General features: G+C 43.4%; 1 protein-coding gene across 4 annotated transcripts in view; it reads left to right on the top strand.

The window, feature by feature from the left end:
- The window catches only part of Myo10 (myosin X), a 205,172-nt gene that overhangs the window by 143,460 nt on the left and 44,402 nt on the right, over positions 1-17,310 (top strand). The window contains exon 1 of one of the 4 annotated variants that reach the window (XM_078016785.1): positions 15,325-15,457. The exons of the other annotated variants lie outside the window; for them this stretch is intronic. Within the exon in view, the coding sequence (XP_077872911.1) occupies positions 15,449-15,457 (9 nt within the window). The 5' untranslated portion in view covers positions 15,325-15,448. Of the gene's footprint in view, positions 1-15,324; positions 15,458-17,310 lie in introns of those variants that run through there. 4 annotated transcript variants of the gene reach the window in all.

Raw genomic sequence — 17,310 nt, 5'->3', positions numbered from 1 at the left:
CTTCATTTATTTATTTTGATTTTGGTTCTAGGAATGGAACCCAGGGGCACTTTGCCACTGAGCTATGTCCCCAGTTCATTTTGTTTTCTATTCTGAGACAGGATCTTGCTAAAAATTTTAGGACCTCACTCAGTTGCTGAGGCTGACCTCAAAATTGCAATTCCCCAGCTTCAGTCTCCCAAATCATTGGGATTACAGGCATGCATGACCACTCCCGGCTTTTGTGTTGCTTTTTAATAACGTCCCAGGATCTGTGATTATTTGAAGAAACTACTATTGTTGTGCTTTACTGCCCAGAGTTCAGATTATTGCAGCCTTTTCAAAAGGATCATCTCATCCTGTTTTTTTCCCCCTTACTTTCTCTTGCTTACCTTGGAAGATATATAAAGAGAAGGAAAGGTACAGATGCTGAAAGAGAGAGGAAACAAGTGAATAGAAATTTGACTAGATCCCGCCTTAAGCAATTTTTTCTTCACTGCTAAACATTTGTTCAAAAAGTCTGTACCCATGTCATTTCTAAGGTCTGTGGGATCCCTGTGGAGCTGGGCCCCCTTTTGCCTGCTGCTTTCTGTTGCAGGGTTTCCCTGCCCAGCCTCCTATCCCCACCCACTCCCCTAGACCCAGGATACTGCTAACCACCCCTCCTTCTTGGCACCTTGACCAGGCCTCCCCACCCCCATGCCAGGCTCTTGACTGGCTCCTCTCCATGGAGGCATGGCCTAGGGCTCTGCCCTTGCCTCCTCACCTGCTCTGCTTCTCAGGAAAGGCCGCCTTCTCTCCCTGGAGCTAGCAGCTGGGTGAGTACCGGTACCTCTGCACCACCTTCCCAGCTCAGAACCTTTCAGCTTTGCTCCCACCGTCTCCTCCAGTTCTCTGACTTACTCTTTCTGTTCTAGTTCCCCGGGTTTTCTACTTTGTGCTTCTGGCACCTGGAATAGAAGTGTGTCCATAACTAAATTTCACCTTCTTTCCCTCCCTTCTCAGCTGCCTTTTAGAAAGATGATTCCTAAGCATTTTCTTCATTATCGAGTTCAAGCAGCATCCCTGGACCTGGACACTGTGGACACTTCCTTGATGGGGTCTCTCCTGTGCTTTATAGGACATTCAAACACCAGCCCAGTTGTTAACCCAGTGACAGCACCCTACCTCCAGAAATCCAAACTGCCACTCCTTGAAAACCATGGGGTCGGGATGTCAAAGCTGAGCAAAATTTGGGTTTGGTTCTTTTCTCCTCTTCTCTAATCTTCTTTTCACTTATTCTCCAGAAAGAAGGAATCTACACTTGAGTTAATTTTTATTATGCATTTCGTATTGCTTTTAACCTTATGTTTTACTATTTAATGTGACCATAGGAAATTGTGTGTCATTTAATGTTTTCCAGGTGGGGTACGTTGAGTCATTAAGTGAAGCATGTCTTTTTCTTTTCCCCTGTATAGTGTTAGAGACTGGAAATGGGGGGTCGGGGGGACTTTCTGTGCCTGTGTCCTGCACCATTGTGGAGCAGCTCTGTGCTGTCCACTTCCTCAGATGAATGGATGCCCTACTTTCAGCCACTCTGAAAGGATAAAGCAGCTCATTAAAGTGTGCCAGACACTCCATTTGTCAGTATTTCACTTCAAAGGAAATACTGTTTGGCTTTGGAATTATACTGTTTATACTACTCACATTTTGCCTCCATCAAAATTAAAGTGGCCCCATTAAAGATACTATAGCATCTTCTACCTCCCCTCCTCATTTATGAAGGTGAAATCTTTACTAGAAAATAAATGTTTGGCATCTTTTAAAAAGATCTTGTTGGATAAACAAGAAAATGAGGTAAGAATATAGGTAAACTTAGATAACTAAGATTTCACTTTTTGGACTGATAGGCAAAAAGGCCGGATTTAAATGCAAAATCTTTTAGGCACATGTTGTCCATGCTGTTTTCTTAGGAGACAGCTAAGTTTAAGTAAGGTTCTTACAATACTTACTAGAGAATTAAAACATTGAGTCAGAGAGACAGACATCTCATGGGATTAGTGTAGTTGGTCATAAAGCATTGTTACCATGCGAATTGTGGTTTGAGGACATGCAGAGGAAAATTATTCTTCCTTGCTTTGGTGTTTACTCTGGAATGTTCTGTGTGTTTGATTGATTGCATTCCATCACCTCCTGCAAAGCTCTGGTCAGTGTATCCTGGACCCACAGGTGCACATATTGGCCACCTGTAGAGGTTTCCATCAGCCATATCTTGCAAATTAGGTGAATGAGGTCCTGTGTGAGGTAGAAGGGCAGATCCAACCTGGTGGTGATGTCATTTGACTCTGATTTCCAGAGTTCTGACAGCCTGTGAGGGTGCTCAGGGTCAGTCATCCAAGGGGGAAAAATGGGCACAAAACCTGCACAGGAAGCTCTGGGCGACTGGTCATCTTCAGAGGAACTTCATTTGTAGCCTGGCTGCATTAGCAAACAGGCCACTTCTTTTGGACAGCTCCTGCTATCCGGGGCAGGCTTGAGGCCTTTCCTGCTTGATAAAAACGCAGGCTCAGCTGAGGTCCGTAGGGCGAAAGCGTTTCCCTTCTCATGCTCAATTTAAAAAAGTAACTGCAAGACAATCGCCACTTGTTCTCTGTGACTCACCTTTCCTGCTCCTAGCGCATCCACTCTGCTTGTTATGGCACGTAGCAGGAGGCCTGGGAATACTCAAAAGAGTCTTTAGCAACTGGCCTGGGTGCACAGGCTTTTTTTTGTTCTTTGTTCTGGTTCTTTTGGTGGGCGTGCAGCTGCATACCTAAAACAGATTGCACCCTATTGGGTGCTGTGGAGACTGCTGATTGCCCAAATACACGGGGCCTGGAGGGGGGACTGATCAAGGGAGTATGAATAGAGACTGTATAGATGCATGCTAGCTGTATTGAGGGGATAGGTGCAGAAATATAGGAAGGAGTAAAGAGATGCACAGGCCAGGTTCAAGTTCCTTCTTTTTCCACTCACTCTTTACTGATTGGCCGACAGATCATGGTTTGTGGTTCCAAAACATGGGTAGGAAAGTGCAGAGACAGACCCTGGAGGATTTTTTAGAGTGTTCCCTGTATGATGTGTCTAAACAGCATTCACCCTATGGCCTGGTCTCATTGGTTTTGTCGTGTGAATCAGAACTTCAGCTCCATCCTGCACTTACTCCTGCTGGCCTGGTCACTTCATAGCAATTTATTAATTAACCCTGGACCAGTTTCCTACATCTTTCAGGGCTAATGGCAGAAGGCCCTCAAGATCCTTGAAAAACATGATTCTGTTGCTGTTTGCCCAGGGACTAAAGCAGTCTGTGCTGTAGCCTGCGTGTGGTTAACAAGAGACAACGCAGGTCATCTTTCTAGCACTTCTGGAGTAACATGCTGAATGATACCTCTCAGGAGGTATCGCATATCAGGAGCTATTCTGGGGCTGCAGAGACTCCTCCTGCCTTTGGCCAGTAATGGGTCACTGGCCTCTCACTTAAGTGCTCAGTTTTCTCATCGATGATGCGAGGACAGAGTTCTCTCGTTTTGGGGGTGGATTTGAGGATTGATAACTGAGCATGCCCTGAACTCACCTCACTCTGGCACGTCACCACTTGTGGTCCCATTGCTAGTATACCGTGGTTTCCACGTTCATCATTGTGGAAAAAAAACAACAGGTACTTTGGTGGTGACTCTGATGCTGATTGTTGCAACCATCCAGCAAAAGAAGGGTTCATTTCCTCTCATAATTTGTAATTTGAACTTATTACCGTTTATTAAACTTGACAGCACATTTCCAGCTACAAACTGTGAAGGACCCCTGTTCATTTTGGCGTAGACACAGGGAAAGATGAATTCATGGAAAAGTTAATATCAGGACCCTGTAAACTAGTCTTTAACTCGAAGATGGGTCAATGTTAAGTACCCAGGATCACTCATGGAAGTGTGTGGAAGATGTCGTTCTAAGAGCAGGTAGGGGAAATATTGTCACAGTGCAGTCTTCTATTTCCTGATCCTTGGGTTTAGGAGCATGGACTCCCCATTCCTTTTTTAAAAATCTCTTCTATTTTTTAATTAATGATTTTATGTATTTTTTGCTGTTCTGAGGCTTGAACCCAGGGCCTTTCAAAGGTCAGGCAAGCGCTTTACCACTGAGCCACATCCCACAGCTGCTTTTATTTTTTGGAAGGTTTTACTTAGTTGGTGGAGCATTCTGTTTATAACTTTCGCACTAATCCTAGACACCAGTGTCTTGCAGAAAGGGACCAGTTTGCACATGACACCAATATGGTACCTTGTGCATTGGACGCCTTCCTGAGGGTGGGAGCCTGCTGCTGGGAGGGGGCCTTCAGATTTAAGCAACTTGGACTGTGCAGCTCAAAAGCCTAGAGGGCCTGGCTGGGTGTGGAGCTGGGATGCTGGGCCCTCCAGGCCCTGGTGCCCACTGTGCTTAGAGTCCAGCATGAATACAGTCCTGGAGAGGCCCTGAGGATAGGAATAACCTGGCCTCTGAATGCTGCCTGACTTCCCGTTCCCTAGCAACTCCCAACTGCTCAGTGCAATATTTTGTGGTGTTTCTAATTTATACTTAACAGATATTGGCTGTGATCGCAGGCTGGCTAATTTCCCATTATGACACGCAGACAACCACTTTGATACATGAATAAGCAGGAGAAAGGACTCCTAGAATGCGGAACTCAGCAAAGCCCCTTCCCATCAGGCCAGCCTTCCCTCTGGACAGTCCTTGCCAGCAAATTACTACTTAGCACACAGTATTGAGCAGTTTTCAAGTAAATTTCTATTATTTTTTCTTTTCTTCTGGTATTTTAGTATATCTTCATGAATATTTATACATCAGCTATATTCATTATGGAAGAAGTTTTTTCTGGGCTGTATATTTTTATGCAAATGAAGCCCCTACATCTGGTTTTTCCTGTATCTGGAGCAGGGTGTGAAGCCCTCAGCCCTTCCTGCTCCAGCCAGACTCTGCCTCTCTTCTCATGTTTGGTGGCTGTGTGTTTTTCTAAATTTTGTTTTCACCTCTTTGTGAGAGTTTAGATTTCTGAGTTCTGGTCTGATTTTTTACTTATTTGTCTCTGAGAACCATTGTTTTTCTGTGCATACTAAATTTAGAAAAAACAACAACAAACATTTTTTTTTTAACTAAGTATGATGAGTATTCTATCCTCCAGAGAATTAGAAGTTTTGTGTCTCTGAAATTCAAGCACCTTGAAGCAAGGAACCATGCCTGTATATTGTCCTGATTGTCATCTATACACCGAGTCACACTACCAGGGTGGCAGGTCTCATGAGCCTGTTAATGTGGTATTATAAGAACGTCACTCTGATGAAGCCTTCCAGATCTCAGTGACAGTGTTCCGGGCTTTGGACATTGAAGCCTGTGGCTGCTGAGCCCCTGGGCCCCTTATTTTACTCCTGTTTCTAGTTCAGCATCCTGATTGCATAGCCTTGGGGGTTGACAAGTGACTCAGTGAGTTCCGCAGCTGTTTTAGCATTTTGATGACTGATGGCCCTTCTTGCCAACATCCACAAAGAGAGACAGCTGCCCTCCTAATTTGTATTTCTCAGCATGATTTTCCAGAGCCAGTCTGAATAAGGGGCCCGTGACCTGGTCAGTGTGGTGAATGGTGGGGTAGGAGCAGAGCAGTGACCGTAGAGGGAGACTGAAGTTTCGATTTGTGAGATAAAAAGGTTTCATCAGGTTCACTGGGCAGGAAGGCAGCGATTGTTCCTAGGAGAGGGGCTGCACGGGGAGGATTTTGCACTTTCTATTGCCTTTTCCAGGGTCTTTGGTCTGATTTAGAATATATCTGTAGTCCCTGCTTCCCTCCCCACTCTCTCTGGCTTTTTCTTTTCTTTTGCAGTGCTGGGGATTGAACACATTGCTAGGCAAGGGCTGGACCACTAGCTACATCCCCACCTCTCTGGGTTTTTTGAGAGATTCTTGCAATCTTTTTTTTTTTTTTTTTTTTGATTCTGGGAATGGAACCCGTGCCTCCAGCATGCACAGCTTGTGTCCCACCGCCAAGCCATGCCCCCAGCCTTACAGCACATTTAATCAACTCTCAGAATTCCTTTTCAAAATATCTCAAATTACTAACCTCTTAATTTTAAATTTATATGATCTGTCCATCATTTAAGATATCCCCCTCCAGCCTGCTCCCATCCTACCAGAAGAGTGAAACGGTTCCTTTTTGCCACACAAGCCTCTCAGTCCTTACTTAGTGTCCCCGTTGAGTCCCCTTAGAATTTCTTTTTTTTTTTTTTTTGCCTTGGGTTTATATGTTAACCTTAGGCTAGTTGTTCCCAACTGCAGTATAGCATTTATATTCTAAAAAGTGAGTGCTCAAATCCAAATGTTCAAATTTGAATGTTCACAAGGTGAACTCGGACAGTGAGCTATGGTCATAAGCTGGCATCCTCTATAAAATCCCACAGTTCAGCGGCTCCCTGGCCTCTCATCCTGATGCCAGTCCTGTCTTGGGTCATGTCCAGTTTTGTTCTCACCCTCAGATTCCCCATGGTTGCTGGACAATTTTTAAAAAATGTGCTCAGGATGTAGCTTAGTGGTAAAGCACTTGCCTAGCATGTTTGAGATCCTGGGTTCCATACACAGCACCACAAAAAGAGAAAAAAAAGAACATTCTTTTGATCAATGCTGGTCCACATTTACAGTGTCCTTGGGTATAGCGTTCATGCTCCTAATTACCCTGACACCTTTCCACACCCTGAATCTTGATATCCCTGGCCCCCAGCACATGACCTGCCCTTGTAATTCACCAAAGCACTGAGAACTTCTGTCTTTAACCTGTTTTGCCTCTTTCACCTTCTGGGAACCCTATCTCCAGGTCTCACTCCCTCTATCTAATCCTCATCGTATCTTAAGTACTGTGTTCCTAAAACTCCCCCATCTCAGGTTGCCTGGGCATTGGGTGCTGTGGATGAGGCCACCACCTGGTCATTCTCATCTGATTTCTGTCTGGGAAACCTGGGCCTCTGTTCTGTTTGATTCGGGCTTTTCTGACCTGAACTTGACCTCTGCCCCTGATTTCTTTCTGGCCTTGGCATCGGTACTGCTCACCCTGCTCCATACCAACTTGCCCCGGGGATATTTTCAAGGTTCACAGAGTTAGCTGACTAACTTAGTGGAGTTTCCAATTCTGCACCATCCTTGCAGTTACTAGGTAGACCTTGATCTTTTTTTATTTTTATTTTTTGGTGCTAGGGATTCCCCCCCCCCCCCCCCCGTGGTGCTGGGGACTGAACCTTCTGACCTAGCTGGATCTTCACATTACCAAGATTGAACCTCTTCCCTGGGGAGTTCCCCTCTTCCTTGGGAGCACTCCTTCCCCTCTCTTTGGGAACCTCTTCGATCCACCAGTAGCTTACACAGGTAAGCCATGTGCACTTGCTGCCTTTCAGTCCCCCCCCCCCCACGCCCCAGGGAAGCCTCCCACTCTCCATGGGTAAGACCGTAACTCAACAGTGACCTGTGCAGTTAAATTATATAAATGTCACATTTAATAAGACACTTTTGAGCCAGGTATAGGGGTACATACTTGTACTCCTAGCAACTAGAGAGGCTGAGGCAGGAGGATTACAAATTCAAGGCCAGTCTGGGTAACTTGTGACACCTGTTGCAAAATAAAAATTTAAAAATGAAACAAAAGACCAGGTGTGGTGGTGCACGCCTGTAATCCCAGCAGCTCTGGAGGCTGAGGCAGGAGGATCTTGAGTTCAAAGCCAACCTCAGTAAAAGCAAGGTGCTAAGCAACTCAGTGAAACCCTGTCTCTAAATAAAATACAAAATAGGGTTGAGGACATAACTCAGTGGTTGAGTGCCCCTGAGTTCAATCCCTGGTTCCACCCCCTCACCCCCTCAAAAAAAAAAAAAAAAAAAAGAAAGAAACCAAAAGCTAGGGATACAGTTCACTGGTAAAGCATTGCCTAGCATGTATGTGGCCCTGAGTTCGTCCCCAGTACCACCAAAAAAATTGCGTTGTCCACATTGTCGGGAATTCTAGCCAAGGCCATCTGCCATTCTCAGTCTTTCCTCAGTTTTACAAAGTAGATGCTATAGCTGCAAACCTTGCAGCCTCACAGAACATAGTCATTCAGTTTTTTTCAACAGTTTTTCTTTCTTTCTTTCTCTCTTTCTCTCTTTTTTCTCTTTCTCTCTTTCTTCTTTTTCTTTCTCTCTTCCTTTCTCTTTCTTTCTCTTTTTCTCTCTTTCTTTCAATTGAACCCAAGGCCCTATGCATTGTTAGGCACCATTGAGCTTCACTCCCATCACAAAGCCCTTGTCTACTCAGAGTAAACATTAATCCTAGGGAGAAAGCTGAGCCAAAGAGACTCCTCTCTGGCTCCTGTCCTTTTGTTAGGAAGGAAAGTCTTTCCCAGGAGTCCCTTAGGTTTGTCTCCCGTCTCCCTGGTGCTGGGTTCTCTGCCTGGTTCTAGGGCCAAGACTGAGCCTGGCTGCACTGGAAGCCAAGAAAGTGAATATCTGGCAAAGGTGAATGAGCTGATGTGGCTGGTGTGGAATGATCTCATCCCCAAGACACTGCCCCGAATATAGTTGGAGTTCCTTTAACAAAGGGTAGCTGTTGGGCCCCCCTAGAGGGTGAAACGGTAGACAGGAGGGATAAGATGGAAAGGCAGAAATACAGAAATGTTCAGATTTTATTTTGTGTGCAAACTAGAGGACTTTTAACAATGTGATATCAGATTTTGTGATTAAACATTTTATACTTCTGACAACTTCAAAGAAAGATTTTAATACCTTTTCTTCATCCATTAAGCCTGATTTGGTGTTAAACGTTAGAACTTTAGGCAGTTACTGAGTAATATTGTAATAATGGCAGAGCAGCATACTACTAATATGAAAAAAGATTGTCCACACATAGTACTCAAAATTAGCATTGGTACCTTCTAGAACAGCACCTCTCCAACTCTATGTGGCAAAGGAACAAATTTTTTATTCCTTATTCGTTGTGGATTGATATTTTTGAAAAACACAATAAAATGATGCAGTTGTGTCAAACTGGTATACAAGTTCTTAAATGCGCACTCTCACCTTCAGCTTGGATCTCAGCATGGACTGGCACCCGGCACAGGGCCTGCTGGGGGTTTTCCTCTGAGGAAGAGCACAGGCCCTTGAGGCCACTGGTCATGTGACCTTGGGCAAGCCACTCGCTTGTGTCCATGTCTGTAAGGGAATGATAATCCTGTCTTGCCCACTGGTCTTAAGAGAGCTCTTTGAGATTTAGTTAAGATAATAAAAATCCCTGGTATGTAGCAATCCATACTTGAATATTAGTGCCATTGTTTGCTGTTTCACTTTAATTCAAGAGAGAGAAAGTTGCTTTCCTTTCAGTGTTGAAGATTGATGGCAGCCCCCTTTCAGCAGGCCTGGGCTTCCTTTAGCAGGAGAACTCTGCATTCTCTTCCTGGCAGAGCAACAGGAGCGTGCACCATAGGAAAGCCCCCAGGTGCCTTGTCCCCAAGGGAGCTGGCATTCAGGCGTGAAGAACTGCCCAGACCTCCTAAGAATGGAGTGACCAGAGGCGCACAGTGGGGGAGTCCCCCACCCACCCAGTGGGTTCCAGTGCCTGGCCATGGAGGGTGGGGGAGGTGAGAGCAGCAGGTGCAGGGCCTGTGACAGCAGGAAACCAGAGGGAACAACAAGGAAAGAAGAAACTGGAGGAGGTCAGGCCTCCATTGCTGTGCCACAAGGAAGCGCTTGACCAGATGCTCAGTGTGTGTGGTTTTCCAGCCATGCCTGGGCTTTGGAAACAAGTTTGTGACAGGCACACAATGGTAGCTAAGATTGCGGTGGGTGAGTGTCCTGTGATAGGCTGCAAGAGGAGGGCTCACACTGCATGCTGGAGCGTCCCCCGGGCGTTTCCTTGCCAGTTCAGGACAGGGCAGGACCATGTGGGCCTATTCTGCCCAGCTGTAGCCCACAGTCCCCCAGTGGCTCTCTTTCATCATTCCCTTAGGCACTGAAGTGCTGGTTCACTGGCTTGTTTCCAAAACAAAAGTCAAAAACTTAATGTTCTGGAAATCTTGGAGTGCCTTTGGAAATTAAATGGAAATTTGTAAGATTAACACATATTATTTGAGAACCATTGTCTATATCTTGAAAGATCTTTCACACATGTTATTTAAAATTAATGGAAAGTCTTCACATCTAATTTATTCATTCAGACTCATTGGCCTGGTGAGAACTATTAGGTCTCTTCTAGTTCACTTTTTTTTTTTTTTTTTTTTTGCCTAAGTGGTGTTTTTCAATTCGAAATAATAAATGATGGTAAGAAGTAATATGTTTAGTCTCTAAGCCTTGTATTAAAATAGTTGGACAGCTGGGCACGGTGGCACATACCTGTAACCCCAGCTGTTTGGGAGGCTAAGACAGGAGGATTGTGAGTTCAAGGCCACCCTCAGCAACTTAGCAAGGCCCTAAACAACTCAGTGAAATCCTGTCTCTAAATAAAATACAAAAAAGGGCTGGGGATGTGGCTCAGCGATTGAGTGCCCCTGGGTTCCATCCCCAGTCCTTGCCCCGCCCAAAATTTGTTGGACAGTTCATTTATATAAAGCATGCTCTTCGTGTCAAACAAATGCAAATAGAATTATAATTTTAACCTTATATTTCTGTTATTTTTCAAGTCTTTATGGAGCAGAGATTCTATTTTCTTAGAGCAACATTGTCCAGTGGACATATAAGCCACATAAACAATTAAACATTTTCCAATAGCCATAGTTAAAAGTGTCGAAATTAATTTCACAAAAATGAGTTATATATATATTTAGCCCAGTATATCCAAAATGTTATGATTTCAACATACAAAGTCTCAAAATTATTGAGGTACCTGACATTGTTTATTTCATACTAAGTTTTTGAAATCTGGTGTATAAGTAACTTCAGACAATAACTCAGTTTGCACTAGTCGATTGCCCTCTATGCTTTGCCTGTTTGTTTTTTGTTGTTGTTGTTGTTGTTGTTGTTGTCTTTGCTTTTTTCTTTGCTGGGAATGGAACCCAGGGCCTCCTGCATCCTGAACACAGCCTCTGCACTGAGCTACATCCTCAGTGCTGGCTTTTGTTGTTGAATTTAGGGATCAGTAAACTTCTGGTAAATGTTTTAGGCTTTGCCCATGTATCATGAAATCAGTTACAGACAATTCGTGGCTCTGTTCCAATAAAACTTTATTTATAAAAACAGGTGGCAGGCCGGATGTAGCTCTCAGGTTGTCCTGTGCCAGCTCCTGCTTTGACTATATGTATTATCTCAGTTGGGTTTTAATCCTCAGAAGTTGATTTCTATTTTGGTCTGCTATCAATATAGCTATTGTGTTGAATTTCATTCAGGAATATTCAGGAAATATGACCAGGAAATAAACTTCATTGTTAAATGATGAATGCTTTGGAACTGCAGGAACTCTCCTCCCCCTTCCTGAACTTGCACCTTGCAGGAAGAGCAGTGTGATACATCGTGTTGACTTACATGCCATTCTGCCTGGATTGGAGTCTTGACTGTGTTAGGCATGAACTCTGTGATCATAGACAAATTAATTCACCTCTCTGTGCTTCAGGTCGAGTGTAAAAATGTGTGTAACAGTAATGCCTATGCCATAGAGTTGCTAAGATTAAATTAAAGCTAGCTTAGTGCCTGGCACACAGTCCTTAGCACGCGTTAGCCTTTTACAGCTGTCACTAATGCTGTTGCTCATAGGACTTCTTATGACATCACTATCAGCAGAATTAGTGCAGCTGTCAGCACCACCACCACTACCACTGCAGAGATCTGTGAATAGAAGCCAATACAGCCATCCACAGGTGATCATGGTGACCACTTTGTACTTGAACCTGCCCCTGAAGGAGAGGCACTGCTACAGTCTAGGGTACCTTAGCAGGATCTGCAAGGATTCTAACATTGAGAAGATTTGGGTCCCTGTTGCCCTCTGCCCTGGTAATTGCAATGATGTGTCTCTGGTCACTTACATTCTGTAGGCTGTTTGCAAACACTGAGAGCTACCCTGCCCTCCTCACAGGGTAGCAGCAAGAAGCAAATGACATCATCATGTACGGCAAGTAGCCTGTAGGTTATAAAGTGCTACACAAATGATAACCAACAGCATTTCCCAAATGGGTCCCTTTCTTTGCTTTATATCACAATCTTAATTTTATCATCATGGACTGATGTAATTCCTAGGGTAGTTCTAAAGATTAAATGAGACAGTACATGTAGAAGTACTTAGTCCAGTGGCAGAAACAGTCTCTGCTCAATGACTAGGTAGCTGTTATTTTTATTATTAAATTTTCAGTTTAAGACTTAGCAGATTATCATAATCCATCGCTTCAGATTTTCGTCATTTGGACTAGAAACATTATTAAATGACCTTGTTAATGGTATGACAGATGAACTCCCAAATTTCATATTCCAGAATGTAATAGGAAAAATCTGAGAGTTAAATCCCTATTCTTCCCATCATCAGTAATTACTTTCTGACTGAGATACTGATATGCCAAAACTAATACTGAATGAACACTGACACTTCATAAGCCAATGGCAGGAGACCTGCAGTATGGTCTTTCCCAGGGATGTGCCTTGTCAGGAGCCAGGTTTTCACGGAGGTAGAGGTGGGCGGCACATGCAGGGGTTGGAGAGCTGGGTGTTGGAGTGGTCATCTTCAGTTCACTGTGCTTCTGACACCCGCCACCAACAGTGTAGGACCATGAAACAGAGTCCTTGGGGGCAGAGGAGGAGGTATTGACTGGAAACACTCGTGCTGGGACCCTGTGGTTCTGCTTTTTTATTTCTTTTCATGTCCTGAAAGTTGGATAAGGAAAAACTACAAACTAGAAACCTCTTAAAGGTCCATCAATGGGGATCTGATCAAATGTGTTCTGGTAATGGCAAGTTTGCGGCTGGGAAAAGACAGATCCAGGAGTCTTGACAAGGATTCTGTAGGACTCCCTTAGGTGTTAGGGGCAAGGGTGGAATGTTTTTATTTACATTTTTAAAAAACAAAGTGTGTTCCTCTGCACACCTATGAAAATGCCCGTGTGCACACACATACACATGTTCTATTTATGCATGCTTAGAACACATCCAGAAAGAGACACAAGAAACTGGGAAGAGTGGTTTTCTCTAGGAGAGCGATGGGGTTTTTACTATCGATACTTTCTATATATCCTCATTTGAAAAGAAATGCTTTGCATGCTTTTTACTTTCATTTACCAACAGTAAATTAGTTAATGACAAAAAAAAAAAAAGAGAGACAACTTTAGTCTTTTGTATCCATTCTCATTAAATTGTGTACCAAAATACTCCTTCATCACGTCTGGCCACCAATCTCTTTCCCATAGAAATGCATGCCAGTCCCACCCTGTAAATAATTGGAAAAAAGGCATAGGGTATGGAGCTGTTTGGGGGCATGTTCTCTACAGACCCATCTTGAGGACTGATTGAGTCTTATGACCAGCAATAACCCACGTCCTTTACCTTCTTAGACCTGCTGGCCCCGGGACCCTGGAATGTTCTGCTGCTGTTTTCATGAAAGTCAATAGATCCTAGTTAAATAGAATTCATTTTTCTCCAATTTTCTTGCAAAAGGCTCATTCCAATGAGAGGGAAGCCTGGTCCCCACCATCTGCCACCTGGTTATTTAATTGTTCACATGTAGGAGTTTGCATGGACATGAGTTTTCAGCTCAGTTGGTAAATATGAGAAAGTGCACTAGCTGGATCATATATTAAGGCTTTGAGCTTTGTTAAAAAACTGTCTTCCTAGTTGACTGTGCATTTCACGTTACTGACAGCTACGAGCGAGAATTCCCCTTGCTATGTATCCTTCCAGCATTTGGTATTGTCTGTTTTCTGGATTTTAATGTTTTAGTAGGTATGCAGTGGTGCCTCCTTGTTGTTTTGACTGATAATTGCCTAATCACAGGTGATGTTGAGCATCTTTTCATGTACTGATCAGCCACCTACAGATCATCTTCCTTTGGGGAAGTATCTGTTCAGGTAATTTGCCCGTGTTTTAAATTGGGTTGTTTTCATACTGCGGAGTTTTAGTGTTCTTTGTATATTTTTGATAGTCTTTTTTCAGATGTGTATTTTTCCAGTATTTTCTAGTCTACTGTTTAATTTTTCGTTTTCCTAACAGTGTCCTAGAAAAGGTTCTTAATTTGAATGAAATTCAACTTACCAGTTTTTCCTTTCATGTACAATACTTTTGGTATTGTATTTTTAAATCTGCACTGAATCCATGGTCACTAGATTATATCCTGTGTTTTCTTCAAAGAGTTTTGTGCTTTATACCAACAGGTTTGTGATCCAGTTGCAGTTAGTTTTTACAAATGTTATAATGCCTGCATATGGATTCTTTTTCTTGCATATTGATTTCTGGTTATTCCAGCACCATTTATTAAAAAGACTATCCTCCTCTTAATTGTCTTTGCTCATTTGTCAAAAATCAGTGGACTGTAGTTGTGTAGACTCACATACTTTTTAAGCAGCAAAAACCATTTTCATTTCTTGAAAATCTGTTACACAGACAAAACATGTCTGTTAACCAGACATGTACATTAGAAGCAAGTACAAATAGAACCACAATTTTTCTGATGCAACACAGCAGCCTTGGTGTGTACCTGGTATGCCAGTTCTGTATACCAGGCAGTTCCAGGCCACGAAGGAAAGTGTGAGCATGGTCACTCTGAGCAATTCAAGGGAGAGGGAGGTTGCAGATGACCCAGTTGCATGCTCAGGCAATGATATTATGGAGGAGGGAGCATTTGAGAGACACCTTGAAAATCCAGCGGACTCCAGAGTTAGAAAGAGGACATTTCTGGTGGAGAGGCTACTTCCGCTGAGGTGAAGACAGGAAGTGAGTGGTGAATTCAGAAACTAGAATGAACCATAATTGAACTAAAATGCAGGGTTTGTGATTGAGTGGAAAGGCCGATTGGAGCCATGCTTCAGGGACCTTGGACATGAAGTCTGAGTTGGCATGTGCTTGGTGTTTGTGAAGGGTCTGGTGTGACCAGGCTGGGCCTCAGGAAAGAGGAATGTGCATATGTGCATATCTTCTGTGTTCACCCTCTTCTTTGTAAGGAGCAGGTGGGTCTGTGTGGCTCTGTGTTGAGCAGGCAGCTTCCAGCTTCAGGGGGACCAGGTTTTCCTTGCATAGGTGATAACTGTTCTGGGGCCAGGGGTGTGGCTGAAGGCTGTCCTTGCTGAGTGAGAAATTTCCATACTCTGTAATCTGACCTCCAGGACTGACTCACAGCTCCACTTTTGCAAGTCATGTAACCATTTAGCTTCCTGTTCTCACCTGGGGGGGTTGCCTTTTCTGCAGGGAAAATTAGTTTCTGCCTCTTTTCTGGAAATGTGAAAATTAGCAAGTGGCAACCACTGTGTAAAATGTTGAACTGCCCCGGAGTGAAATGACTGATGTAAGTACAAAGGGCCTTTGTCCCTTGTTTAATTGGCTTTTGTTTACTGCCTGTTCAAGGTCAGGGAAATTATATTGCTGCTTTAGTAACCAGGCTTTGAAACACTGTTCAAAGCATGATAAACTTCTTATCTGATAATATTTATTCCTTCTCTGCTTTTGTGGGTTTGATGTGGCTAAGAAAGCAAATAGAGATTGCGATGTCCTGCAGGGTCCTCCGAATTAGTCAGAGGCATGATCAGAGTTCCTGGGTGAGACTTCGAAGCCTTTGTAAGACCTGGGATGATATTTTATTAGTGTAATGTAGGTAAGTTCTTATGGAATCCTCAACTTATTAAAGCTGAAGAGGGATTTCCAGAAAGTAAGGTAGGTTTGGTTGTACTTAAAATTGAAAGGGGGAACAAAATACAAATATACCGAATAAATAAAATGCTCTCTGTAGGGTTAGTTGCAATATTTCTCTATCCCATGATATTTACCTATCAAAATAAAAAATCATGTAATGGTTCAATTTACTAAATAATCAGCATGTTTTATATTTCTTAGAATGATGGGGACCAGTCCTCATAATATGGACTAGGTAAAGTGTTTCACATGAAGTAGGTCAAGATTCATTTTAAAATATGAGGGAAAGTAGAACTTCTTAATTTTAGAAAGTTTTGCTGTTTACTTTGAAAAAACAATTGACCAAGGTGGAGGGAAAGTTTAAGTGTTACAAGAGAGTTTTAAAAATGTCTTCTTGAATAAACCTCTAGGGCAGCAAGAACTGTAGGTGTCCTGCTGTGGTCTTTGTCTGGTCATTTGTGAGCTCAGGGCCTCCTGGACACCAGCTCAGGGCTCACTGCCATTTTGCATTCTAAGCAGCTAAGCAGTGTGGAGCCCTGCAGCCTGGGTGTCAGGTCCAGGCCAGGGCTGACTTGGCTTTGGTGCATCCCGTACACTTAAGTGTTTGCTCCATCTGTGGAAGGCTTTCAATAATTTTTTTTTTTTTTTAGATGATGATGGACCTTGATTTTATTCATTTATTTATATGTGGTGCTGGCAATCAAACCCAGTGCCTCACACATTCGAGGCAAGCACTCTACCGCTAAGCCACAACCCCCAGCCCCTCAATAAGTATTTTTAATGGATTAAAATAAGTTTTCTTTTACATAACCATCAAGATGGGATCATATTTAAATATTTAGACTTGGAATAAATTACCTCCCCAGAAAAGAAGGAAAGGACTCCTCTTAGAAATAAATTGTTAGAAACACCCTTAACAATGCATCAAGTTGCAATGAGCATTTGTTATTAAAGCAAAAGCAGTTATTGTTAAATATGTTGTCACATGTGGCGGCTGCAGTTGGAGAGTGCCCTTCTGTTCACCCTTGGGATCCAGTTAGCTTGAAAGTCTGCCCTTGGCAGATGCCCAAGGGGCGCACAGAGATGCAAGTGAAGTCAAACCACAGTGGGTCAAAGAAGAACTTCTGCATTCCATGTCAGTTATCTGAAGCTGAGGTGCAAATAAGGATGCCATTCATGAGAGGGCTGGAGCTGGATTTGCTTGGAGTTTGCTGTTTGATCTTCCGAGGTTTCCTCGTTCAGAAGTCGTTTCTGCATACTGACATTTGGCTAAACTCACAACCTAGTGAACCGGTTTCCTATCCTTGTCACTGTACCTCTTCAAATTTTGGTCTCCCCTTCCCCCCCCCACCCCCTCCCCTTTTGTTTTTGATTTTTAGAGATGGAGACTTGCTGTGTTGTCCAGGCTGGCATCCTCTTACCTCAGCCACCTGAGTTGAGTAGATGGGCTCCAGGTACCAGTCAGGGAGCCCCCACCAAAATTGGGATTTTTGTTTATTTTTTTGTGAA

The sequence above is a fragment of the Ictidomys tridecemlineatus genome, chromosome 1, assembly GCF_052094955.1.
Source record: "Ictidomys tridecemlineatus isolate mIctTri1 chromosome 1, mIctTri1.hap1, whole genome shotgun sequence".
In the NCBI taxonomy this organism is placed as follows: Eukaryota; Metazoa; Chordata; class Mammalia; order Rodentia; family Sciuridae; genus Ictidomys; species Ictidomys tridecemlineatus.
This window is presented reverse-complemented; position numbering and strand designations above follow the sequence as displayed.